The following is a 26,542-nucleotide window of genomic DNA, read 5'->3' as shown; positions in this document are numbered from 1 at the left end:
ATTGTAAAATATAGATCACAAAAATTTGTTGTTTCAACCAGTCCAGTGACAATAATCGTGTTTGTCATACTGTGCAACTGTCACCACTATGCAGTTTCAAAAAAAATTCCATTACCCCAAACAGAAACCCAGCACCCATTAAGAATATCTCAGTTTATATTTTAAACATTAACTGGTATTCCTTTCTTTCCAACTAGCATGGTCTCCTCAGCTCCGAATGATGATTTCAGATAAAAATCACAGAACTGAGATATTGTTCCAATTTGCTGAAACTTGAATTTGAAACTTCAGAGCTATGTTGTTAAATTGAGGGGCTATGGGGCTGGCTTGAGCTTTTGGCTTGGTTTAAATCTCAACATGCGTAATCCTTCTCTAGGGGTTCTGATTCTGGTAATGGGTACCATGCATTTGGAATTGGGCTCTGAGATACAAAACTGGTAAGGACTGGTGATCTACCTTGGACTAATTTCATTAATAGGGAATCTAATTGCCATTAAAAGGCAGCCTTTACCTTGATCATGTAGAACAGGAAATGAAAGTCTGCCCATCCTAATTCTAACTAATGTGTCATTCACATGATCTGTATCTAGGCAATGAAAAGAAGACAGGGAACAAACATTTTCTGAGTGCCAACTATGAGCTTCACACAGTACTAGTAATGGCATATACATTATCTTGTTTAGTTTAATTTAATTATCACAATTATTGTCATTGCACATCTGAGAAAGCAAAGTCTTAGGAAAATTAGGTAAGTTATATACAGCAGACAGGTGACAGCACCAAGATTTGAATCCATGTTTGGCTGACTCCAAGCCCATGATTTTATGGATAAAGTTGGCAAGAATCCTTGGGAAATGCTTCCAAAAAATTATAAGTAAGGATCAAGGATCATAATTTTGCACAGAAGAGCAATGAGAAGAACAACAAGCTTTTAGCATCTCTCAGCACTGTCCTTAGCTACTTTGCCTGACTGGTATTGTTTGTTTGATTGTTTGTTTTCCTTGATCCATGTTGTGGGACATGACTTTGTACTATGGATACGACTGTAACATCTTATGTTTCTTAGGTACATCAACCTCAGCTCTCTCTATCATAAGAAGAATGAAGAGATGCATACATCACTGGCATTCCAGTAAGCCTTCTTAGCTCTGATGAGGATCGGCGTATCTGGCACTGGGGTGTACTTGTCCTTCATCTTCTCATACTGAATCTTGTACTTTTTCTAAGGAATCATATGGAAAAAAAGACAAATTTAAGTTCAAGCTCTTTCATCCCTCCCAACTCACAACCCAGTCACAGTATCCAGCTGAGGAACACAACAACATGTCCTTGAAAAGAACAGCTTTGCCTTCTATATTTTGCTAATGCTGAGCACAATTTCTAGTAATGGGTTCTCTAATCAGAGGAAGTAGGTGAGGGTTTTTACAAAGGATTTTTTTCTTTAACCCAGTGCCTCATTACCAAATTCCCACCTTACCTCGCTGACCATGTCCTTCACGTCTTTAGCATGCTTCAAGGCTTTAGTCTGGTTGCCAGCGTGATGATGGGGTCTCTCTTTGGTGGCAAGTTCAATATACAGATACTAAATAATCAGAAAATGGCCGTGAGACGGTATAGAGATGAAACATTTAGCATTCAGTCCTCTTCATTCATTTCTGGCCCTAAAGTGTCTACTTGTTGTTCTGTTTTTGTTTTTTGCTTTTTGATATATGTGTTTCTGTTCATTTCTCTCTCTGTGTATCTCACGTTTGGAAACACATATACACACTTCAGTTTACCAATACTCCTACTGGTGAATATGGTCCAATCTAAAGCCACATGATAAAAAATGGTGACAGAAGAACCAGATGCTTCTTACAGAGCCCTCAACATAGTATTTTTTAATTTTTGCCTGAATACATGAAATATGGTTTCATTTGTCTATGGACAATAAACAAGTCCTATGGAACCTATAGAGGCCTGGTGGTACAGTGGTTTTAAGAGTTTGAATCAACAGTTTGAATCAACCAGCCACTCCTTGAAAACCCCATGGGGCAGGTCTACTCTGTCCTATAGGGTCACTATGAATTGAAATTAACTAGATGGCAAACAGGTTTGGTTTGGTTTTTTGGTATGGAATGTATGCAGATGACACAACCTTGCTTGCTGAAAATGAAGAGGACTTGAAGCACTTAGTGATGAAGATCAAAGACCACAGCCTTCAGTATAGATTACACTTCAACATAAAGAAAGCAAAAATCCTCACAGCTGGACCAAAAAGCAACATCATGATAAACAGAAAAAATATTGAAGTTGTCAAGGATTTCATTTTACTTGGATCCACAATCAACGCCCATGAAAGCAGCAGTCAAGAAATCAAACAATGTATTGCTTTGGGCAAATCTGCTGCAAAAAACCTCTTTAGAGTGTTAAAAAGCAAAGATGTCACTTTGAGGATTAAGGTATGCCTGAGCCAAGCCATGGTATTTTCTATCACCTCATACGCATGCAAAAGTTGGGCAATGAATAAGGAAGACCGAAGAAGAGTTGATGCCTTTCAATTATGGTGTGGGTGAAGAATATTGAATATAACATGGACTGTCAGAAGAATGAATAAATTTGTCTCGGAAGAAATACAGTCAGAATGCTTCTTAAAAGCAAGGATGGTGAGACTTCATCTCACATAATTTGGACATGTTATCAGGTGGTACCAGTCCCTAGAGAAGGACATCATGCTTGGTAAAGTAGAGGGTGAGTGAGAAAGAGGAAGACCTTCAACGAGATGGATTGAAACAGTGGCTGCAACAATGGGCTGAAATACACCACCAATTGTGAGTACGGCACAGAACCAGGCAGTGTTTCTTTCTATTGTACACATGGTTGCTATGAGTTGGAACCGACTCAACGGTACCTAACAACAACATGAAATGTATTAAGCAATTACTTTTCACTACCTGGAGTTCACAGACTACTCATCCAATGACAAATTTGTATAGCACCTAGAAAAGAAAATATCACCTGCTCATGCAAAGTACAGCCATAGTTAAGATGGCCCAAAAGAAAACAGTTTCATAAAGTGCAGTGTTAATGTGCATGAGGCTGCATCAAGGACAAACAAGTGTGAGAGTCTTATACTGACCAGGAGTGGTCAGGCACACACATGACACCAGTGTGGCAGGTTTACGAATCTTCGTTAGTAAATGATCTTACCTGACTCTGAAGCTTCTGCCCTCTCTTGGCTCTTAAAAGATCAGGAGTATCAGGAACTGAAGTGAAGATTGATTTTTGCTTGTTGCCCGAAGCTCTGTACACCAGCTAAACATAAAACAAGTCATCACCATCATTTCTGCTTTATAGTCATGTTATGTTCTCTGCAGATGCTTTTATTGTTTACTTCATAGAAAAAGCAGAACCGTCCCACTGCAACAATTGCAGCTTCTTTCCAATAAGCCAATAATTTATTTACCCCTCTGTCCTCATTTGACATTTTTCTCCTTCTGTTGAGATGAGACATTCTGTAGCCTGTCCAAGATCCAAGCCTCCTGCTGTGCTCTTGGTCCCTCTCTTGCCTATCTCTTTTTGAACTCTGTTCCAGCAATCATCCCCTTCCCCTCCGTATCTCCAGCCCTTCCCATTCTTACAGCTTTCTCCCTTTGTCTGTCAACAGGCTCAAGTCCTTTCCATTGTTAACTCTTCACCTCCAGTCAATGGCCTCATTCCTTCCTTGCACAGTCAAGCATTCTATGTTTCTTTCTCCTTTTCATCTCTTTTAATTAATTTCTCAAGGTGACAGTTTGGCTTCTACCCAACCACTCCAACGAAGCTACGCTTGTCAAGGCTACCAAAAGCTTTACGAGTGCCACATCTGGAGAATGTCTCTCCATAGCAGCTGTACTGCTCAGCAGTTTCTTTCTAAAACTCCCTTCTCTTCCTCTACTGTTCTGTGGCCTCTCCTGTCCCCTAAAGGCTGCTATTACCTAGGGTTTAGGGCTTGGCTCCTTTCACCTCATACATATGGGTGATCTCAGCCAGAACCATCACTTTCAGATTGACAACTTCCAAATCTGTTAAGTCCAGTCTCTCCTGAGCTCTAGACCCAAATCTTCAAAGACTTTCTGAACTAGGGTGACTCATCATGCTCAATATTGAATTCTTCCTATTAGTCCACATTCCTACTTAAAATCTGCTTCTTCTCCTATTTTCTCTATTTTGCTAAAGGGTTTCTTGATTGCACAGTCGCCCGGGCCAGAAATTTAAGGCGTAATCCTAGGCTTCTTCTCCTTTACCTTCTATGACAAAATTGTCACAAATCCTGGGCTTCTCACTGCATGATATCCTTTAAATATGTTCCTTTTTCTCATTTCCCACTGCCACTGCCTAGTTTAGCTTCCTATCTTCTTCTTTTTTTTTTTTTTCTACACATCCATAGGACCCTCCTAAACCAACTTCCCAACTCCACATGGGACTGTTGCACATGACTCATTCATCTTCCACAAGTCTGAGTGAGAAATTTTCTTAAAGCACATATCTCATCTGATCTTAATGCTCAGATCTACCCTGGCTAAAAGTAATTTTTCAATGATTTTTCATCAAGCCCACGATGATTAATATAGACGCATGAGTCTTCAAAACCTGGCTCCTATCTATGCTTCTTGCCTCATTTCCCAACATTCCTCCACATTCTCCATGTGCTATTTGAATCTATTCCCAGTTTTAAGAACTTATTGTGGCTGTTTTTACATACTATCCTTTCTGTTTAGAATGTTCTTCTTTCTCTTAGCTGCTTGGGAAACTCCTAGAATCCCTATTTTCTTAATTATTCTGGTAATATATCATTTATCATATTGATGTCTGTCTCTTTTCCCACACTCTGTGCCCATGAAATGCTGGCGCTCAGCGCTATCATCCTTTCATCACATAAAGCTTAGACAAAGGGCCTGAAAAATAGTTGTCTCCTAATAAATGTTGAGGGAATTTAATATAAGGAGGCAAACTAGAAAGAACAAATGGAGCACAAATAAATTCTAATCACAGATTTAAATGCCAATGGAATAGATGAAATGTAAAAAAAAAAAAATATTACAAATACACACATGTGTGTACACATTCATTTCTCTAAATATAAATTACATACAAGTTAAAACAAAATGTGGCTCCTCTTCTTGGGTCTGTTTTTGGTGTACTTTTGAAAGAAAAGAGATAAACTGAATGAAAATTTAATGTTTCTTCCAGGCTATATATATATTTTTTTAATAATTTTTATTGAGCTTTAAGTGAACGTTTACAAATCAAGTCAGTCTGTCACATATAAGCTTATATACACCTTACTCCATACTCCCACTTACTCTCCCCCTAATGAGTCAGCCCTTCCAGTCTATCGTTTTGTGACAATCCTGCCAGCTTCTAACCCTCTCTACCCTCCTATCTCCCCTCCAGACAGGAGATGCCAACACAGTCTCAAGTGTCCACCTGATACATGTAGCTCACTCTTCATCAGTAGGCTATATTTTTAATATATCAAATCAACAAACTCATAGAATATTATAGTTGAAAGGAGCCCAAATCATCATCTAGTCCAATTCTTTAGTTCAGGAAATTGAAGTGCCAAAGTTGTGAATTATACAAAGTCACCCAGCTAATTAAAAGTAAATCTGGGACTAAAACCCAATTCTTCCATGCAATTTCTATCATTTCTCCTTTACTTAAGTATGCATTGTTTATGCTTCTTGGGACAACATCCCTACTTCAATATATGTCAATATACGTCAAGAATCAATACAATTCAAAAGTCAATAACTTGAGCTTCTTTTCAGTATCAAACTTTTTACAAAGTTGGTGTTTTTCAAACATTCCGGATTCTAAAGATCTCCTGGGTCTTTATTAAAAACAGATTTGCAGGTCCTATGCCAGAACTCATAAATCCAGTAGAGTAGCTTGGTTTCAGTATATTATCAAGTCCAAGTCATTCTTATGGTCAGCCAAGTATGGAAGAAACTCCATTACTGAAAAATATCCATTCTCTTCCCTACTGTGGAAGCTGGTACTGATGCACAAAAATCCAATAGGAATTAGAAGAGCAGAAATTAAAATTTTAGACAATTCTAAACCCAGTCAGCCAAGAGAAGTAAAGGTATCTGAGGGTTGAGAATAAGCACTCTAAGTTAGCAAGCTTTTTTTTTTTTTTTTTCTGTAACTGGAGGCGAGTTGTGGGGCCTCAGTACCTGGTGGGAAGATGCAAATGAAACTATGGTAAGTAATTTTGAATCTACTGAGTAGGCAGCAGGGAACCATTGAAGACTTTCTAATCCCTCCCGTGATTAGGGTTCCTGATAGCAGGGCTTTATGAGAGTTTTCTAATCTATAAAATCATGACTCGTGTAAACTTTCAGCAACCCTAGTCATGCGTAGGATGAGTATCAATATCTTCATTTTGCCAAAAGGGGACAAAATAGGTAAACTGAGGCAATGAGAGATCAATTGACTTGCTTAGACATGGCGACCACACCAGTTTAGGGCAGAGGGGAGATATTTCACCTGCTGTAGTTGCTTGAGAACTGATGACTAGAGGAACTAAAAACCTTTCTTTGGGTAATTCAGTCTGCTTTGGTCAAGTCGGCTTGCTTGTAGTGGCAGTAAAGGACCCTTACCTCACTTAGATGTGTCTTCAGTTCCTGCACTTTTCTGTATTCTGGAGTGTCAAGCACCACTTTGTATTTGTCGCGCATCTTCCTTGCTTTATCAGTATACACGTAATTAGACTAAAAAAAAAAAAGCAACAACAAAAATACAATATAATGAATCATTTAAGTGATTGCGCCTCACGGTCACACATCCTCTTTCAAACGGTTGGCGTGTACATGCGAAGCAGTCTTCCCTGTGTCCTGGGCGTCTTTCCAGGCAGAAACAAAAGCCACTGCCATTTAATTAAACTTATTCCTTTTACAGGAAGCATAGATCATCTTGAGTGGGTCATGATCAGCTCAGGAGCATTAATGGGAGATGCTCCCCTAAAAGCAACTGCAGGTACAGGGTCTTTGTGCCAAGCACTCTACAGCTGGAGATGGGGTGTACGGATCACTGTGTAGAGGTACACTCACCCACAACTTCCGTAGGTGCCGGGAGCGGACCATGTCGGGAGTGTCATACAGGAAGCAGCCCATGCCCCTCAGGACCTGCAAGTCCTCTTTGTATTTAATCTGTGGGGAAAAAACAGAAATATGACTGGTCATGAGCACATTAAGTCAAGAACAAAAAAGACAGAGTAGTGACAATTTTTAAAATGATTTATCTTTCATTTTGGTTCAACAAGTCCACCTTGTATTCTTAGTTTGTTGTGATTGTTAGGCGCCATCAAGTCGGCTCCAACTCATAGTGCCTTTATGGATAACAGAGCAAAACACTGCCCAGTCCTGCCATCTTCATTATTCTTGCTATGATTGAGTTCATTGCTTTGGCTATTGTGTCAGTCTGTCTCATTGAGGGTTTTCCTCCTTTTCACTGACGCTCTACTTTACCAACAATGATGGCCTTGTCTACAAATTGGTCTTTCCTGATGACTTGTTCAAAGTAAGCAAGTCCAAGTCTCACCATCTTAGTTTACTCGCCCTCAAATAAATCCTATTGTTTTTTCCATTTAAGTCTCTAACCCGGCACTGAGGAGATAACACTGCTATTATTTTATTATGATATTGATGGGAGAAAAAGTACAGAGTGAATTGAGGGGTGTTTTAGAAGAAAACATCCAAGGAGGATAAAAAAGATAGCAGTAGGAAGTTGCTAAAGTGGCTGGGGCTAGGGATGAAAAGGAAAAAGATACTAAACATGACCCATGAAAGAGGCTGATTAGAGAGCAAGGGGCAGCAATGACTCAGTGTCGAATGTAAAACAGTGGTCAGAGATTCTTTTATTTCTTAGCTGGTCCTCTTATTGCTGTTTTCATAGCTGGTGAAATGTGGGGTTCTATTTTCATGCTGGATCTCTGGGTGGTGCAAATGGTTAATAGAGTTGGCTGGTAACCAAAAGGTTGGTAGCTCACATTCACCTAGAGGCATCTTAGAAGAAAGGCCTGGCAATCTACTTCTAAAAAAGCAGCTATTGAAAACTGCATGGATCATGGTTCTACTCTGAGGCACTGGGGTCACCATGAGCAGGAGTGGCTCCACAGCAACTGGTTTTTTTAGTTTCCATACTACTTCACCCTCCAGGTATACACCCAGTTTGGAAGTACTCAGTGAAAAAGGGTGTTCAAAGAGCACTGGTTTGCTTAAACACTGAAAGCAAGCCTGCCTCTTGATTGGGTATGACCCCCACCAGAAAGATGCTTTGAGATGCTTACATCACTGGAGATGTCACCCGCGTAGCGGCAATGGAGCACTTGGGGTGTGTATGGTAAGGAGATCATGTGGCCTTGCATCTTGAAGAAGTCTGATTTGTAGATTAACTAAATAAAAAATACCCAGAAATGCACACATTAGAGACCAAATGGTTGACAATCATCCTTGGGTTCCACTGTCTGCCCTTTCTGCTAAGGAAATACCCACCTCACTGACAGCTTCTTGTGTCTTTTTGACCTGGCGGATTTCAGGTGTGTCAGGAGTTGTGTGAATCTTGTCTTTCAATTTGTGATACAATTCTCGATACAGTCTCTGCATTGAAGGAAAAACCAGTGTAGGGATTTAGCACAGGATTTTTTTAACCAGGGTATCTACTGACTCAACAACAATCAAACATTTACATAAAAAGCCATGAAAGGAAAGACTGGAGATATGGAAAATGAATGAGATTAGGAAAAACAAGAAAATGATACTTATTTTATTTCCGTGGTGAATCTGAGCACAAAGTCTTCCATTTTCTATCACATGGTTAATTAGCAGGATTAGATACACAAACCAATAGTTTATGTGGAACAAAGGGTCATGAGTAAGAATAAAATACCCCTTATTAAGGATTTTTGAATACAAGTATCAAAAGAAGGAATTTTTTTCTTTGGAAAAATTTTATGTCATAATCCACGGAACTGAGTCTAAAGACTCAATGGCATTACAAATTATAGAAAAACATTGCTGAAGGATACTGGTATCAAAATGGTGACAAAACAGACCCTCTTACTCTTTGCTAAGGCGCAAGTTTACAGCTGAAACACAATTAATTCTTAAAGTCTCCCAAATAAATCCATGGGTTTTGAAACTCAGTATTTCTCCCACAGAATTAGCATTCACAGTACCTCACTGGTAACCTTGTTGGCCCTCCGGACATGGACAAATGGAACATCTTTGGGGCCAAGTGTATACCCATTTGCCTTGATGTGCTCATAAACTTCTTTGTACTTGAACTGCAAAAACAAAGACAGAAGAAGATCAATGATGGGTAAACAAAGAGCAGCATTAAATTTCTCCAATAGAAAAAAGTTGACACTTCCATTTGAAAATTGTTCTCTAAGCTTTAGGTATAAAGAAAAGTCACTGACATAGTTTCAATATTAATCTAAGTTTTGAAAATTATTTGTTGGCTAATAAAGCCAGGTGAAGAAAGGAATAAAATTCAACTTTGCTTAGATGAAGTCTTTTTGTAGGCAGGTATGTGAAATGCAAGAAAATCTATATTTTTAGCTCCAATGTGGCTAAGGAATTAAGACATGGCTAAGGAACAAGAAAATCTTCTTAAGTCTGATGAATGGCTTTATAGACAGATTAATAAAATGACATGTTGGGTTATTAGACCCATGACTCTCTGCCATGAGAACAAAGGGGCCACAGTCCATTGGAGTCTGCCTGGCCGTCAGGTTTGATTTCCAGGCCTCTGAAGAGAAGCATGTAAGGATGAGCTTACTCTTTAGAAGATGACTGGTTTGTGGTATAGTCTGCAGAACAGGGTCACTGGGATAGCCAAACCTTCTCTAGGCTTTACCCATGGGATAAATCCATCAAGTCCCAACCTGACTTTTAAAAAGTAGGGAAGGTTCCTATCAAACCCAGCACCTGGATAAGCTAGCAGTAGTAAGAACCTATCTATCCCTATGAACTGGGCACAGAGGATAAGCAGTGAGTAAGTATCAGAGCTGGAAGCAAGGAGAGAAGTCCTTTCATTTCAAATGAACACACAGTGATGTTCTATGAAACACAGCAGAAGAAAGATGACAGCTATTGTCACCTATCAGTAGAACATGGATAAAGTTGCTTTTCTGGTAAATAGCTTACTATGGTTTGGCATGTTTCAATTTTAAGGCCAGCAGAAGCAGAGGTGTCATGGCAGCCACGGGCCCTGAATCAAGGTGCAAGCCTACTGAACATCCTATCCTAACCCACTGGGCTACCCAGGTACTGCTGAATTGCAGGGACAAGCCAATTTCATGGCACCCCTAGAAAATATACTATTTCCCTTCTTCCACTCCCATCATTATATCATGTTGGACCTTCATGGTGTGATTAGTGGGGAATGTGAATAGGCTATTAATGCATATTAGCCACCTCCCGCATCTCCATGTTAATATGGAGGAGACCACTCACATAACTGCTCATGTATCGGGTGTTCTTGTTGTGTTTGAAGTGAGGGGTATCAACTGGAAGCCGATATCCGGTAGGCAGGAAGCGCAGGCCAGGTCGTCGGTACAGGTTCTGCCGCAATGAGGAAGAGGTGGTTAAATGACATCTGACATCAAATAATTGATTGGCGTCAAGCAAATCACATCCAGACCATGTTAGGTTTGTATCAGATACTTGATGTGTTTATGCTCACTGAGTTGATTTCAGGAAGAAATTAAGTTCTAAGAGTCATGAAGTGAGTTAGACCACTATGTTTTAGAAAAAGAGAGGAATTGGTGAAGGGGCTTGTGGAAAGTAATTCTTCTATGCTTCTGGACATATGCCCAGTGAACTACATGGCATCTAGCAGAAATTTGGGAAAAGTCGAGAAAACAGGCAGCCACGTGTCACCTCTGTCCTTAATCCCACCCTTAGATGATATTTAAGATATCACCAACCCCTGAGACAGTCATGAATATAAGTACACCTTTGGAACACCCTCACCCCGTATACACACATCAACACAATGTCTTGACACCAGGAATGGAAAGGCCATGATGCTGATATTCATGGCAAGAGGGAGTAGAAGCCTCTGTCTGTGATCTTAAATACTCTGTCTTTCAGGGGACAACAGGATTAAGAATACTATTTAAAATATTAAGAAAATCAAATTACTTTTAACATTCAAGATAAAAAGTAAAATTACAAGAGACCCAAGCAACACCCTCAGCTAATACAGAATGAGATGTTAAATAGGTGGGCTGGGTCCAGACTCTTTCTCTTCTGAATTCTAACGGCAAATTCTGGCTTTCTTTCTTATTGTTAGTAGCCTTTTATGGTTATATGCCTTGTCTTTCCCAAGTTGATTTTAAGCTTTTCAAGAGCTGAGATAGTAGATTTGTTCTCCTCTTTGTTAATATGTAAACATTGCTCAAAAAATGCTTATTGCTTGCTAGGAGGAGCCTGTTAGTCAAGAGGGAAGACAGCCTATGCTCTCTTTGTTTGTTTTTAATTTTCTCAACTCACATGAACAGAAAATGATTGACAAGGTCAAGCTGAGAGGATGCCCAAACCAAGATTGCTTCTACAGATGCCAATGGCCTGGCCATCCTAGATTTCTACTGGGTAATCCGTTGAGTTCTCACAGCTCACCTCACTCTGGAGCTTGTATGCATGCAGTGCACGGTCCAGATCCACAGTTTTAGTAGTTGGAGCCACTTTGCCTCTGACACTGCGTATATAGTCATGGTGGTAGACAGCCTGGGTGGAGAAAGAGTGGACCAATTCAGACTGTGTCAACATGTTAGAAAGTGCAAAGCAAATGGAAACTCAGGTTTCTCTTTAAAAAAATAAAAAATGGTATATGCTTCATGTTGCCTAGAAAACCCTATCTGATGTACTATTGTGTCTTGTCCAACAGGATCAGAGCCAGCTGTGGACACCCACACTGAGAAGTAAGTGGAAGAGATGGCTTAGCTGTAAGAAGAGGAAAAGTGAATATTTCACCATTATTCTTTTTTATGCCACCAGGGTTTCCTTTCACCACTAGACATTCCAGAATATCAGGTCTTAATGTTCTAATTCACTACTGGATCTAATATTTATATATTAACCTGGGGGGTTAAAAAAAAAGAGCAACCTGCCTGCTTTGCCTGCTCTGTGTCAAGCGTTATAGTGGGTGTTTTACATATATTTTCCCACTTTACAGAGACGGATGCTAAGGCTCAGAGGGATTAAGTGTTTTTCATGAACCTCAAAGATTATACATAATAGAGTCAGAATTCCAATCCACATCTCTGAGTTTAGAGCCTAGTCGCTTCTTACTCAACCATAATAATCCAAACCATAACCAGCTGCAGTTGAGTCAATTCTGACTCATGGCAACTTATGTGTTGCAGAGCAGAACTGCCCTCCATAGGGCTGTCATTGGCTATAAGGTTTTGGAAGCAGACTGCCAGGCTTTTTCTCTCAAGGTGCTTCTGGGTGGTTTTGAACTGCCAAAGTTATGGTTAGTAGTCAAGCGCTCAACTGTTCATGCCACCCAGGGATCCCTATTCTACCATAGTTAGCTCTAATTTATTAGAAAGTCTAGATGGTGAGACATAAACTGTTGTTCATGACACAACAAACAACACTTGAAACTCTAAACCACAAAGTATTTCATATATTTAGACCACTTACCTCTCCACCCCAAGGCACTACTTGAACACATCAGGTTTTAGAAAACTAGAGCAGCATTTTAAGTACTTTCTAAGGCATCGATTCTGGTTTCCCAGTTAGAAAAAGCATGGCACTGCCCAGCCTCTAGTTCTTGCCACTTCTACTTAAGTGGACGTGCCTTATCCACTACCTTTCCTTTCCAGCCAAAACTGTCCATAGCAACTCGCCCAATGAACACTTACATCACTCAGCTGTTTCCCGCTTTTGACAGCTTGGACGTAGACTGGCGTATCAATGACTAGCTTGTAGTCGTTTTTCGTTTTCTGTGCGTGAGCTTTGTACTTGATCTGCCAAGAGAAAGAAAACAACCCTGTGTTGGGGCCATTCATTATACTAAAAATTACTGGTTTTCACAGGGGACTGAGTTACGCTTAACTTAAGTGATTTACATTCATTAGCACTCACTCAACAGACCAAGATTTGTCTGAATTTTATAACAATCAGACTAATCAGTGTTTATAGTCATGGAGCTTCCAGAGCCTTTCAGCAGGCTTGGCAGCTGCATTTCTAGAAAAGCTTAACTTTCTTAGTGAAATCTTGATTATAGCATTAATCAAGGATTTGCCTAGCAAATTTTCTCATTACAGATACGTCCTGTCTATAGCATCACAAGCTCCTAACAAATGAGATTTTTTTTGATAAGAAATACGTGCTCTATTGCCCAAAATAATCCAAACGGTGGGGAGAAGAGCCAGGGACCCTTTCTTTATCAGAGGACGATGCTACAACTTGACTACATTGTTTAAGAGGAATGCTGTCTGCATTCCTGGGAAATGGCTGCTCTCTGTTCCTTAGCATCTTTCTCCAGCCCAGGCATTCTCAACACCACTTAAGCCACATTTAACAAGTGTATCTGTCACAATGTCTCTATTTTACATACCCCCCCCACCTTGGGCCCAAACTACATAGATATGGAAATATTCTTAAAAAACGAAGGCAAACTCACATCGTTGCGTAGATCATAAGCGTGTTTGGCATGGAGAATTTCAGGAGTGTCCCAGACAAAGCATCCAATCCCTTTCAGCCAGGTGAGGTCATCCTTGTACACAATCTAGAGGGTTTCAATAGATAGAAAGGATTAAAAAAAATTAATGATAATTTTAACACTACAAACAGACATACTCTGGTACACCTACTGGGGAGGACAGTTGGGTGGTTCCTCAAGAAGGTGAACATAAAACTACCATATGACCCAGCAATCCCAATCCTAGGTATATACCCAGAACAAGTGAAGGCAAGAATGCTTGCAGATACTCATATACCAATGTTAACTGCAACACTTTTCACAAATGCCAAAAGGTTGAAACAACCAAAATGTCCATCGACAGATGAATGGATAAACGAAATATGGTACATACACACAGTGGAATACTACTAAGCCATAAAGAGCAATGAAGTCCTGATGCATGCCACAACATGGATGACGCTTGAAAACATCATGCTGAGTGAAATAAGTTGTAAAAGGACAAGTATTATATGATCTCACTTATATGTAGTAAGCAAATATGTGGTTGGCGGGGTGGGAGCGAGGGGGGAAAGAGGAGTTTTTGCTTAGGGGGCAGTGTGTTTATCTTAATGGTGGTGGAATGATTTGGAAAAGAATGGCTGCACAACTTGAAGAATGTCATCAGTATCGCTAAACTGTACACGTAGGAATTGTTGAGATGGTGCACATTTTGCTATGTATGTTTTCACCACAATAAAATTAAAAAACAAAAACATAGGCACACACTAGACACAGGGCGACTTTGTGGAATGGAAAGGAAAAAGCATCAAAAAACCAGATCTTGGGAATTACAAAAGCGTTGGCACACAAGGACCCGCTTGCAGAGACAGCTCCCAAGTCAAGCCAGACCCATGGGTATGCATAAACGCAGTAGTGGAAGAAGGGTGCAATAAAGAAGCAGGTAAGTCTGCTTCTTTTCTGGGTAGTTAGAAGGTGAAACCTTTCATAAGCAATGGGCTTACATCACTGATCTGATCTGTGACTTTCCGGACGTGGCTGTTAACTTGCAAGTCAGGGTGGCAAATCCATTCATGGAGGTGTCGGCGGTAATCGATCTCACTGACTTTCTTCTGAGTATCTTTAGCAGTAACCATCTCCACCATGTCGGGCACAATGTGGATTTTCATCTTGTTCTTTTCATAAACTGATCTGTACAGACGCTGTGGAGTTAAAGTAGCATGACTTTACTAAAGCAGTACGCAAAGCATCATCATAATGGGTGCCCTTCCCACACATCGTAGAAGTCAGGGGAACCAAGTTTCAGCAACCAGCAACTTACAGTCGGGAGCAGGGCGGGGCCTGGAATTTCCTAATACTGTCTATCGATATATACCAAGGGAAATTAAAAAAAAAGAAAAATCAGCATGGGCTAAAATAACACTTGGCTGCTTCATATATACACAATTGGTACCATTTGTATTGTTTACTAGAAAATGTTCTGGTTTCTAGTATGGGAATATGTCACCTGACTTTGACTTCATAAGGCCTTTGGGATCACTTACATCAATGTTAAGCTTGCCAACTCGGAGGCATCGAGCTGTGTTCGGATCATCGTCAACACTTCTTGGTAAAGTATAAAGAGCTTTGAACTTTTCATATTCTTCCCGATATTTGATCTACAGAGAACAAGTACAAAGAAAGAAACACAGCTTTGGAGGGTAATGGACTGGTGTTGTTCAAAGAGCATGAGGTTTAACAAAAAGGTATGGCCTCTGAGATCCAGCCGACTTGGGGTCACCACACCTCTGAGCTTGTTTCCTCATCTGTGCAGACAAGTATAACACTAGTAAACACTTGTACCTGCCACAGGGTTATTGAATCTCCTTCTTAAACTGCAGAGCACTATAAAACTTTAGTCACTGCCATTAAAACTCCTATACCAATACTAGTACTTTTACTGCTATTACTAATTCATTTTTAAAGTTACATAATTAAAGAAAATAATCTTTTTTGTAATAATGGCATGTTTTTCTTAATACTATCAGTGAAAACTTAAAAATGCACTCAGGACTTTCTTTGTTTTAATAATTGATTAGCCTGATACTTAAAAGAGACATATTCCTTGAATTTCAGTTTCTGCAAGGTTTCCAAAAACTGCAGCATAACCAGCTTCTATGGGAAAACTAACATTTAGGCATTCGTATTTAGCTTGCAAGCCATATTGGCTTACTAATGAATGCCTCGTGATTACCTGAACTAGATGGTGAGGACCCTACAGAGAATAAGATCCAATCTCAATTCTCTCTCAGCCTAGAGGCCGACTTCTCAGTTAAAAAGAGGAGATAGGAGTATTTGTGTCAGAATTCTAGCGAAGCCCTTTATTGACTGGAGACCAACTAAAATACCTGTCAGAACTTTCCAGAACATTAATTCACATGCTTCTTACATCTTATCTATTCCTTAGCTATAAAGAACATAGCATTCAAAGACTTTTTTTCTCTTTAAACTAAGGTTGGAATCCTTCTTTTCAAGGATTAATTTCTTTATGTCCCTTCTGGTTTCAAGAACAATTTGCCTCTATAACTTTTTTCATGACCAGAAGAAAACATTTCTGCTAGGCTTCCTAAATCCTAAGTACAAAACTTCTCTTCCCAAATGAAAAGTTTACTCCTTTATGCTAGTTCATTTTCAGTCTTCGAAAAAGAACCGAGCCTGAGCAAAATTATATATATTAATTTTTCCTTCAAAAAAATTGAGATTAATTTGTCCAAGGAAGCCTTTTTGTAAAATGTGCATTAGAAAGTAGTGAAATCAATTCACTGGGTCACTAGCATTTAAATGAATGAAATAGAACCGAAATTATCATAGTGCATTGTCTATAGTGAAAAGGTAAATATTCTGTGAAACATTTATGTCAGTGAGAATTCACATGAATCTCAGTTGTGTACGTGTGTGTGGGTTGACTTACAATATAAAATAAATTTCTCACTGCAGATAATGGTCAAAAAAGCTTGAGAAATACTGGCCTGAAGTGTTGCATAAAACGTTCAAAGTTAAGAGGTGCAATTCTCTAAAATTTCTGAAAGAGAACTGAGATTATTAGAACTTCAGTGAAGGTTACAAGGAATTTTATAATAATAGGTTTTACTTAAGAATATTTTAGGCACAAAAGGTTAGAGGTCATAAGATTTCATATCATATTTAAACAGCGTATGTGATTTGGTTGTTTGTTTTTTTACAATTATGTTTATACCTAAGAAAAGTTCTGCCTTATAGAAGTAGAATTCTAAAAGATTATAACATTTTGCATTTAATGGTTATAAAAATGATTATTCAATCATTTATTTGGAGATGGTATAATAACTGGTTGTGACATTTACTGGTTTATTTTTGCCAAAAAGTCCATTTAATTCTATTGAAAAAGAATCTATTTTGAATAGTATGTCATCTGGCTACTCTCACTTTTGGCTAAAACAGAGACTATCCATGTCATTTACAGGCAGAAAGCCTAAAGGTCACATCTGTGTCCTCTTGTTAGTGTTTGGGAGTTTTCTCGGAATGGCAGTGCCTTTGAGAGGAAGCAATAAATGCACAAACTCTGTGAGGACTGAGCCTCTAGAATTACTTTCTGGGATGCTCACATGGATACATTTATATAGTCAGCATAGGAATCAGCCCGAAGAGTTCTGGGAATGGAAAGCAGGGAAGGGCAGGAGGGATAGGAATGCTGCCATGTTTGTACTTGACTTACATTGCTGGCCAGATGCTTCTGGTTCTTGGCGTGTGTCAGGGACATGGTGCTGGAAGGCAGAATATAGCTGGTGGCTTTTACTCTATCCCAGGCCTCCTTGTACAGGTTCTGTAGGGATTAAGAATCTTCTTGTTAATATGGGAAAATTGACGCTGGTTAGCTTCTGAATAGAGGACCTTTCCTTCGTCTGTTTCTGTCCTTCTCAGACACTCCCTACCAACCTCCAGATCGTCTCATTCTGTAGGATACAGGTACACCTAAGAAAATAACTCGTTTAACACCATGACCATAGTTTCTTGGCCTATTATTTTGTTTTCTACCATGGTGATTATCACGGTCTGCCATTTACAGAATTTTTGATACCATATCCACTCCGCATAGGTCCAGGAATTCCTGGAGGATGAGGACCACTAACAATTATTTTTAAATCAGTTTATCTAGGTGTTCCTGTGTAATGCAAATGGTTAAATACTGGACTACTAACAAAATACACCCAGAGGTACTTTAGAAGAATGGCCTAGTAATCCACTTCCAAGAGGTGACAGCCTTGAAAATCTATAGAGTAGTTCTGCTCCGCACACATGGGGTTGCCATGAGTTGGAATCCACTCAACAACAACTAACAACAATAACAATTCCTTTGTAGCTAGTGGGAGCTCAAAAAATGTTTCCACTTCTAGGTGTTTATCCAAGGACAAGGAAAACTTATGTTCACACACACACACACAAAAGCATATGCAAGTGTTTATAGGAGTGTTATTCATAATTGCCAAAATATCTGGAAACAACTCAGATGTCCTTCAACCTGTGAATGAATAAACAAACTGTGCTACATCCATACAATGGAATGCTATTTTGAAATAAAAAGAAATGAACTATTGACTTTCACAGTACCATGCATAATACGTAAATGCATTTCGCCAAGATAAAGAAACCAAAGCTAAAAGACTACATACTGTCTGATTCCATTCATATGACATTTTGGAAGAGGTGAAATGATAGGGACAGAAAACACCTCTGTGGGTGGACGGGTGGGGTTGACCACAGAGGGGCTGCAAGAGGGAATTTGTGGGTGATAGAACTCTTCTATATCTGACTGTGGTTGGATTCATGACTCTATGCATCTGTCAAAACCTATAGCACTGCAAGCCACAAAGAGTGAATTTTACTCCATGTAAATTAAAACAAACAAAACAAAACAACCAGGATGGGAGAGGGGATCAAATTGGAGTACAAACTGTCACAAATGAACCTACTTATATTCGCTATGAGTCAGAATCAACTGGATGGCAATGAGTTTGGGTTCTTTTTTTTTTGTATTATAAAATACATAACACGACCACATTGAAGGGGATTGGGGAAGAAAACAACTAACTTATTTTGGAAAACAGCATTTTGGCAGAATGCTTGCGGGGTCAGAAAGTAAAGTGTTCAAGAAAGCCCAATAATGGAGTTATGTCAAGGGGATGTAAGAGCTCCCGATGGCTGAAGACAAAACAATTTAAACCATAAAATAAATAAAAATACTTTATATTCTATCCCATAGAATAAAATAAACATCCATGAGCCCAAACTGATTTAAATAAGTAATTGAAACAAACAAATAGCACAGATGGGGCAGCTCTTCCTTAGAGAATAATTCCCATTAATAAAGGCAGAACAAAAGGGGAAACACCACAGAAATGACTGTTGCAAGCAAGATCCACCATTGGACGCTGAAATATGTGGGAGAAAGTTTAAGGGGATACAGGATATTTGTATGGTCTCAAAATATCTCTCCCAAGTTACTTTTTAATAACATGGAAAAATAGTAACTTTACAGTGGAGAAACTTGCCAGATACTAACTTAGCCAAGTGATCACAGTTAACATCATCAGTCGTTGCCATCATATACCACCTGATAAGATACACCTAGAAGGGCATATCAGCTCTGTGTTATTCTTGCGAAAGATGCATAACTGAAATCTAATCATGAGAAAACACCTGATAAGCCCCAATTGAGGGACTTTATAAAAAACAAATAGTAAATATGCTTCAAAAGTGTCAAGATCATAAAAGATAAGGAAACAGAAATTATCATGGATGGAGGAGAATAAGGAGACATGGCAGCTAAACGCAATGTGGGGTAATGAATTGGCTCCTGAAACAGAAAAAAGAATATTAATGGAAAAACCGGTGAAGTACAGGCAGAATATGTAATTTAGTGAATAGTATTGTAACAATAATTTCTTAGTTTTGGTAAGTGTACTATGGAGAAGCTGGGTAATGGGTATCTGAGAATTCTCTGTACTATTTTTGCAAGTTTTCTATAAGTGTAAAGAAAAAGATTAAAAAATGTTTATTGAATTAACCAATTCAGAGGAGGAAAAAGAGAATGCCTTTGTTGGTCTATAAGTCACTGGCCACTGGAGAAGCCAAAAAAAGAAAAAATGAGAATGACAAATTCAGGGTCAACGAAGAATAGCTTCAATGATACTTGTCCACAATAAGGAACAAGTTTCTGAATTTGTGTCAACTGCATGAAATAGTACAATATTCAAATTAGGGTTTATCTAATTGTAATGAGGAGGATTTGTGAGGCAGAGTAGGAATTTGAAGGGCCAGGATAAAACCAGAAACTCTTTGGGGCAGGGTGTGTACCCATTTTATTCTCTTATTATTTCTGAAGGAGGACAACGTGGCCCAAATATAAGAGGGAAAAAACTCAACTTACACTGCTATAAAGACTCTTCAGATTCTTGGTTCTGTCATAATCCACTGTTTCTAGAACTGTCGTATATTTGTCCTTAATCTGATGATAATTTTCTTTATATTTCACCTACAAACAAAAAAAGAGGGGGGGCAGTTATTCATTGTTGTTTGAAAATATGTAAAGAAAAGGAACGGCTTGTCCCTGGAAGAGAAGTACAAGAAAAACTCACCTCACTGGCATTAATGCCACTTTGAAGAGCAGTCACATAAAGTGGTGTATCTGTGACCATATTATAGTTTTGTAGGTTTTCTTTACCTGCTGCCGTGTATTGTATCTGTGAAGAAAAACAAAAGTCACCAAAAATGGTAAAATATTGGTTTGTCATCAGCTTCAACAGTTTTTGCTAACTTATGTGCCTTTTATTTATTTCTAGGTTTCTGCTTTAATTGTAAAAAAAGAGGTTAGCACTCCATTGTCCTGCAGACTTTATGACTGCCAAGACTAACAGTCTCTCTTGCCCAAGAGTGGGGTCTAGGCTTTGTCAGGTCTCTTTCTTCATTTTGTTGCCATTTCCATGCCTATACTCCTCTTTGACAGGAGCCCTTCAATTTCAACTTTCCACTAGACCTGTTCTATTAGAGCTGAACCATATTCTGGAAGGTTTCCAGATGTTCATTTTTTTCCTTACAAAATTTATCTATGCTTTTGGATCCTACTCGCTGCAAGTTAACCTGAAACACTAAGGTATAGATGCTTGAGTGTAATTCACTATGAAACACCTCCTAGTTTTAAAACCTTTCTGTTACAAACATCCAGCACCTCAAACCACAGGAAAGGCTCATACTGAGAAGGTCCAGCACCAGAGCAGACCATCAGGAGAGGTTTCCTTGGGCAGGAGCTTTTGGTTTCCTTGATCACACACACTGTTACAGCAGCTTTCTCTGCTCAGGCACAGGGATGGCATGGCCATCAGCCCACTGGGCACAACATGGATTCTGAAGACCCCTAAAAAGTCAGTCCTTCTAGGAAGATCAACTCACCTGACTCTGGAGGTCATATGCTTTCTTGGCCTGCAGGATCTGGGGTGTATCCCAAACGTAGCATCCAATGCCTTTCAGCCAATTCAAGTCATCTTTATACACATTCTGTAAGAAAGCAGAAAGAGCAAAAGCTGATAGGTACCAACTGTATTTACAACTGAGCATTTTGATAATTTCCTATTGACACTTGGTTGTGCTTATGCTTAATGGTCATGGGGTGAGCCTCTCAACAGCTAGAAAATATTTAATGCCCTGGCTTAGGAAGAGAGCAATACCTACATCTTAGTCTAGTGATAAACAGATGAAATATTTAACAGAGGTGTCCCAAGGCTCAGAGGGGATTCTTACACCAAAAAGAGGTTATTCATGGCACTTTGTGTTGAAAAGAAGCAGAGTCCATGAATGTAAAGGCAATGAGAGCATAGAGGGCCAAGGCAAGGTAATTAAGTCAAGCTGCAAAAAGGACATACATCACTCAGTATTTCCTGGGCGTTTCGGACACGTATAACGTTGGGTTCTCCTGGAACAGATGTCCACTGGTGAAAGTAGTGCCGATACTCCAGATCGCTGAGGATGTACTGGCATTTTTTAGCCAGGACGTGATTCATCATGTCATTGGGAATATGAACATTTGCTTTGGTGTCCTCATAATGTCTTCTGTAGTTCAACTAAAGAACATTATTTTTTAAACACAAAAGTAAGAGAGGAATTAAAAAGTAAATTATTCCAATCAATCTCTAAAGAGTCTCATTTCCAATATAGATCAGTGTCTTTAGAACATTCCATAGTTTTAAAAAAAATGATACTTTATTATGTTGTTCTCATTTTTTTAATTTCCCCATCCATTTATAACACAGGGTAAAAAGCAACCTTGTGCTTTCTCCATTTTCCAAGTACAGAGACTTGACTGTGTGTTTGGTAGTAGGGGAGGGAAGAAATGGGAGGAAACACAGCCATCAAGAGGTGTATGACGCTAACTGGCAGGGATGGGGAAATCTTCACGAATAACTCACTCCTCACCACCTTCTTGCCTCTGCTAGTCTTGACCCAGAAGGCAAACTCTAAGTAGGCAGACACACTAGCAACACTTAAGGTATTAAAAAAAAAAAAAAAAAAGTGAACATTTTTCTTACCGCACTCCTCATCTTTTGGAAATCCAGACAGTGAATCACACCAGGGAACTCGCTGATTTCTTTTCCAGCCAGGTAGTGGCCCTTCAGCTTCTCATATGTCTCTTTGTATTTAAGCTGTGAAGTGGGTACAACATTGAGAATTACTATGGTTTTCTAATCAGCCCCTTGCTTCTCAATAAAGACCCTCAAACCTATGAGAGGAAAAAGTGATACCGACCTCGCTATTTACATAGTCAGCATGCTTGGCACCAACAATGGGGATATAGCGCTCATCCAAGGTATAGCCATAGGCCTTGGTTCCCTCCCATGCCCCCTTGTACAGTATCTAGAACAAAGAAATATGCATCAACAAAAGTTTGCATTCAACTTCTTTCAGATACAACTAAAAAAAACTGGTAAAATATTTATGTCTAAGGAAAGGCTTACATCTTTACTTATAGCCTTTATTGTGTCTATCTAAGAACAGGGCAGGGTGATTTGGCTTATTGAAATTAAATATATAGACTCTAAGGCTTTTTACTACAAGATTTGACTGTATTTACAATTCTAATAAAAATGACAACAAATTTGCATCCAGGGAGAGAATCACCAAAGATTGCTCCCCACAGGGTGTATACCTGTGTGCGTACTCACACACATACACGACCCATTCTTTAAATTAGCTGGATTAAATTTTGGAGGACATGTCTACTGTTTGTTGGCTGGAGATATTTGTACATAATTGCTAAGAAGGCCCAGCCTTTCCTTCCTTCTGCCTGTGGGGAGTTGCTCAATTCCAGAGCTCTTTCAGGCCTTGTTACATTATTATCTATCTATTTACATGTCTGTCTGTTTCCCTCACTGGACGATGAGCTCCTCAAGGGCATATCTTATTGAGCTTTAGCTCCTCCGAGCCTCATTCAGTGCCTGGCACATGACAGGAGCTCAAAAATTACCAGCTGAATAAACGCTCCTCACCCTAAATAATAACACATAACTTCTAAAAAAAGACTAAATGCAATAAAAATAGGATATCTTCTTATAAGTTTAGCTGTTCACAAAATCAGTCAAGAAAATGAATATTGACAAGAGCTTAAAACTAGGAACTGGGTTGTATGTATAGCACATAAAATAGAACTTACAGTACTATAGAGTTTCCCCATGTCTTTGGAGTGGGTGATATGAGGTGTATCTGGAGAAAATATATATTTGCCCTTGTGTTTATTAAATGTTTCTTTATATTTCACCTAAGGAAAGAAAACAAAACAAAACAAAGTCTTTTGATTACTATAAATGCACGTTTAAATATTTGTAGGACCTACCTAATAACATAATAATTATATTTACACTTGATCTTAGCCAAAAGGCTGAGAAGAAATTAGTCTACACTTAGAAATAAAACTAACAAACTATCTCATTGAATTTCAGTTCATTTTAGCTAATAGAATAATTTGGACAAAAATATAGATGTTATCTAAAAGTGGATATAGCACATCCCCTATGTTGTTGCTGTTGTTAGGTGCTATCGAGTCGATTCTGACTCATAGTGTTCCTATGCACAACAGGCTGCCAGTCCTGCGCCATCCTCACAAACTTTGTTATGCTTGAGCCCATTGTTGCAGTCATCTCACTAAGCATCTTCCTCTTTTTCACTGACCCTCTATCTTAAGAAGCATGATGTCCTTCTCCAGGGACTGATCCCTCCTGACAACACGTCCCAAGTATGTAAGACGCAGTCTTGCCATCCTTGCTTCTAAGGAGCCTTCTGGTTGTACTTCTTCCAAGTCAGATTTGTTCGTTCTTTTGGCAGTCCATGGTATATTCAATATTCTTCACCAACACCACAATTTAAAGGCATCAATTCTTCTTCGATCTGCCTTATTCATTGTCCAGCTTTCATGCGCGTATGATGCAACTGAAAATACCATGGCTTGGGTCAGGCGCACCTTAGTCCTCAAGGTGACATCTTTGCTTTTCAACACTTTAAAGAGGTCTTTTGCAGCAGATTTGCCCAATGCAATGCATCGTTTGATTTCTTGATTGCTGCTTCCATGTGTGTTGATTGTGGATCCAAGTAAAATTAAATCCTTGACAACTTCAATCTTTTCTCCATTTATCATGATATTGCTTATTGGTCCAGTCGTGAGGATTTTTGTTTTCTTTATGTTGAGGTGTAAACCATATTGAAGGTCTTTGATCTTCATCAGTAAGTGCTTCAAGTCCCCTTCATCTTCAGCAAGCAAGGTTGTGTCATCTGCATAACGCAGGTTGTTAATGAGTCTTTCTCCAATCCTGATGCCCTGTTCTTCATATAGTTCAGTTTTTTGGATTATTTGGTCAGAATACAGACTGAATAAAATATGGTGGAAGGATACAACCCTGACACACACCTTTCCTGACTTTAAACTATGCAGTTATCCCGTTGTTCTAGTCCAACAACTGCCTCTTGATCTATGTACAGGTTCCTAATGAGCACAATTAAGTGTTCTGGAATTCCCATTCTTTGCAATGTTATCCATAATTTGCTATGATCCACACAGTTGAATGCTTTTGTATAGTCAATAAAACACAGGTAAACTTTCTGTTATTCTCTCCTTTCAGCAATGATCCATCCGACATCAGCAATGATATACCTGGTTCCATGTCCTCTTCTAAATCCGGCTTGAATTTCTGGCAGTTCCTTGTTGTTATACTCCTGCAGCTGATTTTGAATGATCTGCAGCTGCTTTTGAATGATCTTCAGCAAAATTTTCTTTTGTGTGATACTAAGGATATTGTTCGATAATTTCCACATTCCATTGGATCACCTTTCTTGGGAATAGGCATAAATATGGATTTCTTCCCGTCGGTTGGCCAGGCAGCTGTCTTCCAAATGTCTTAGCATAGACAAGTGAGCACTTCCAGCACAGCATCTGTTTGTTGAAACATCTCAGTTGGAATTTTGTCAATTCCTGGAGCCTTGTTTTTCACCAATGCCATCAGTGCAGCTTGGACTTCTTCCTTCAGTACCATCGGTTCCTGATCATATGCTACCACCTGAAACGGTTGAACATCGACCAATTTTTTTTCGTATAGTGACTCTGTGTATTCCTTCCATCTTCTTTTGATGCTTCCTGTGTCGTTTATATTTTCCCCGTAGAATCCTTCAGTATTGCAACTCAAGGCTTGAATTTTTTCTTCAGTTCACCTATAGTGACTTTTAAAACACCCTACCCCCAAAACATTGTCTTATAATTTAAATACCCAATTTTCTTATAAATAGTTAACAAGAGTTAAGCACATCCATTCAATGATAGACAACTCCCCAATCTATGTACTTCTTCATCTGCAAAGCAAACTTACATCACTTTGATTGACTGAGTTAATCTTGGCCAAAACAATCTCTGGAGGATCCACCACATTTGTAAAATTAGGGTAGTTGTCTAGAGCATCTTTCTTATATTTTATCTGCAAAGAAATAGAGAAGATTATGACGGGTCTATCCCAACAGGGTACCTACCTCCACATACTGATAAGGACAGTAGGCACTAGGTAAAAAAGAGAACAGGCTTTGCATACCTGACTTATCATATCCTGGTTCTTAGAAACCCTCACATGGTCCACAGAATCCAGGGGGATCCAGCCAATGCCTCGGAGCCACTCCAGGTCAGCTTTGTAGATATTCTGAGAGCAGGAAGACAGATATGATGCTGGTATAAATGACCCACGCACAAGATGACAGAGAGATTAGAAAAAATGTTTCAGAAGCTTTTTAAAGATTTCTCTAGTGGATGTTGTCTCATTTATTCAATCATGGTTTCCATTGTTCATCTGAGCACTATTTCTTGAATCTGTTACTAAGAACAAGGCAGTGTACTAGGTGCTTTGAAGGATAAGTATAAAGAAGAACCTCAGAGTAGAGAGAAGTCCCTGGGTGGTGCAAGCAGTTAATATGCTCGACTGCTAATCAAAAGGTTGCAAGTTTGAGTCCACTCAGAGTTGCCTTGACAGAAGAGCTTGGCAATCTATTTCCAAAAAGAATTAACCATTGAAAACCCTGTGGAGCACAGTTCTATTCTGACACACATTGGGTCTCCATGAGTCAGAATTGACTCCACGGCAATTATTTTTGTTTTTTCTCAGGAGTAGAGAGAAATCACTTACAAAGTGGAAAATGGTGTGTGCTATGACAGCAGGACCAGCAAAGTTCTAAGGGAGTTAAGGGAAGGAGCTTCTATTTTCCACTGTGGGCATAAGAAAAGGCTTTACCAAGAGCTTGTATTTTTAGATGGACTTGAAACATT

The 26,542-nt window shown here is 39.1% G+C and overlaps 1 protein-coding gene across 29 annotated transcripts in view; it reads right to left on the bottom strand.

The window, feature by feature from the left end:
• The window catches only part of NEB (nebulin), a 216,183-nt gene that overhangs the window by 60,264 nt on the left and 129,377 nt on the right, over positions 1-26,542 (bottom strand). For all 29 annotated transcript variants that reach the window (XR_010322314.1, XR_010322315.1, XM_064287138.1 and 26 more), the window contains 24 exons: positions 25,818-25,922; positions 25,602-25,706; positions 23,402-23,506; positions 22,498-22,605; positions 22,281-22,394; positions 21,618-21,815; positions 21,148-21,252; positions 20,337-20,441; positions 20,129-20,233; positions 17,417-17,524; positions 15,228-15,341; positions 14,688-14,885; positions 13,666-13,770; positions 12,902-13,006; positions 11,652-11,759; positions 10,485-10,592; positions 9,203-9,310; positions 8,520-8,624; positions 8,315-8,419; positions 7,077-7,175; positions 6,627-6,737; positions 3,190-3,294; positions 1,478-1,582; positions 1,118-1,222 (listed from right to left, as the gene is read on the bottom strand). Coding sequence is in view for 27 of the 29 variants with exons in the window: in XM_064287138.1 (XP_064143208.1) it covers positions 1,118-1,222; positions 1,478-1,582; positions 3,190-3,294; positions 6,627-6,737; positions 7,077-7,175; positions 8,315-8,419; positions 8,520-8,624; positions 9,203-9,310; positions 10,485-10,592; positions 11,652-11,759; positions 12,902-13,006; positions 13,666-13,770; positions 14,688-14,885; positions 15,228-15,341; positions 17,417-17,524; positions 20,129-20,233; positions 20,337-20,441; positions 21,148-21,252; positions 21,618-21,815; positions 22,281-22,394; positions 22,498-22,605; positions 23,402-23,506; positions 25,602-25,706; positions 25,818-25,922 (2,739 nt within the window). In the remaining 2 variants the exon portion in view is untranslated. The remainder of the gene's footprint in view (positions 1-1,117; positions 1,223-1,477; positions 1,583-3,189; positions 3,295-6,626; positions 6,738-7,076; positions 7,176-8,314; positions 8,420-8,519; positions 8,625-9,202; positions 9,311-10,484; positions 10,593-11,651; positions 11,760-12,901; positions 13,007-13,665; positions 13,771-14,687; positions 14,886-15,227; positions 15,342-17,416; positions 17,525-20,128; positions 20,234-20,336; positions 20,442-21,147; positions 21,253-21,617; positions 21,816-22,280; positions 22,395-22,497; positions 22,606-23,401; positions 23,507-25,601; positions 25,707-25,817; positions 25,923-26,542) is intronic.

This window comes from Loxodonta africana, chromosome 6 (genome assembly GCF_030014295.1).
Source record: "Loxodonta africana isolate mLoxAfr1 chromosome 6, mLoxAfr1.hap2, whole genome shotgun sequence".
NCBI classification, from domain to species: Eukaryota; Metazoa; Chordata; class Mammalia; order Proboscidea; family Elephantidae; genus Loxodonta; species Loxodonta africana.
Note: the sequence above shows the minus strand (reverse complement) of the source record. Positions and strands in the feature narration are given on the sequence as shown.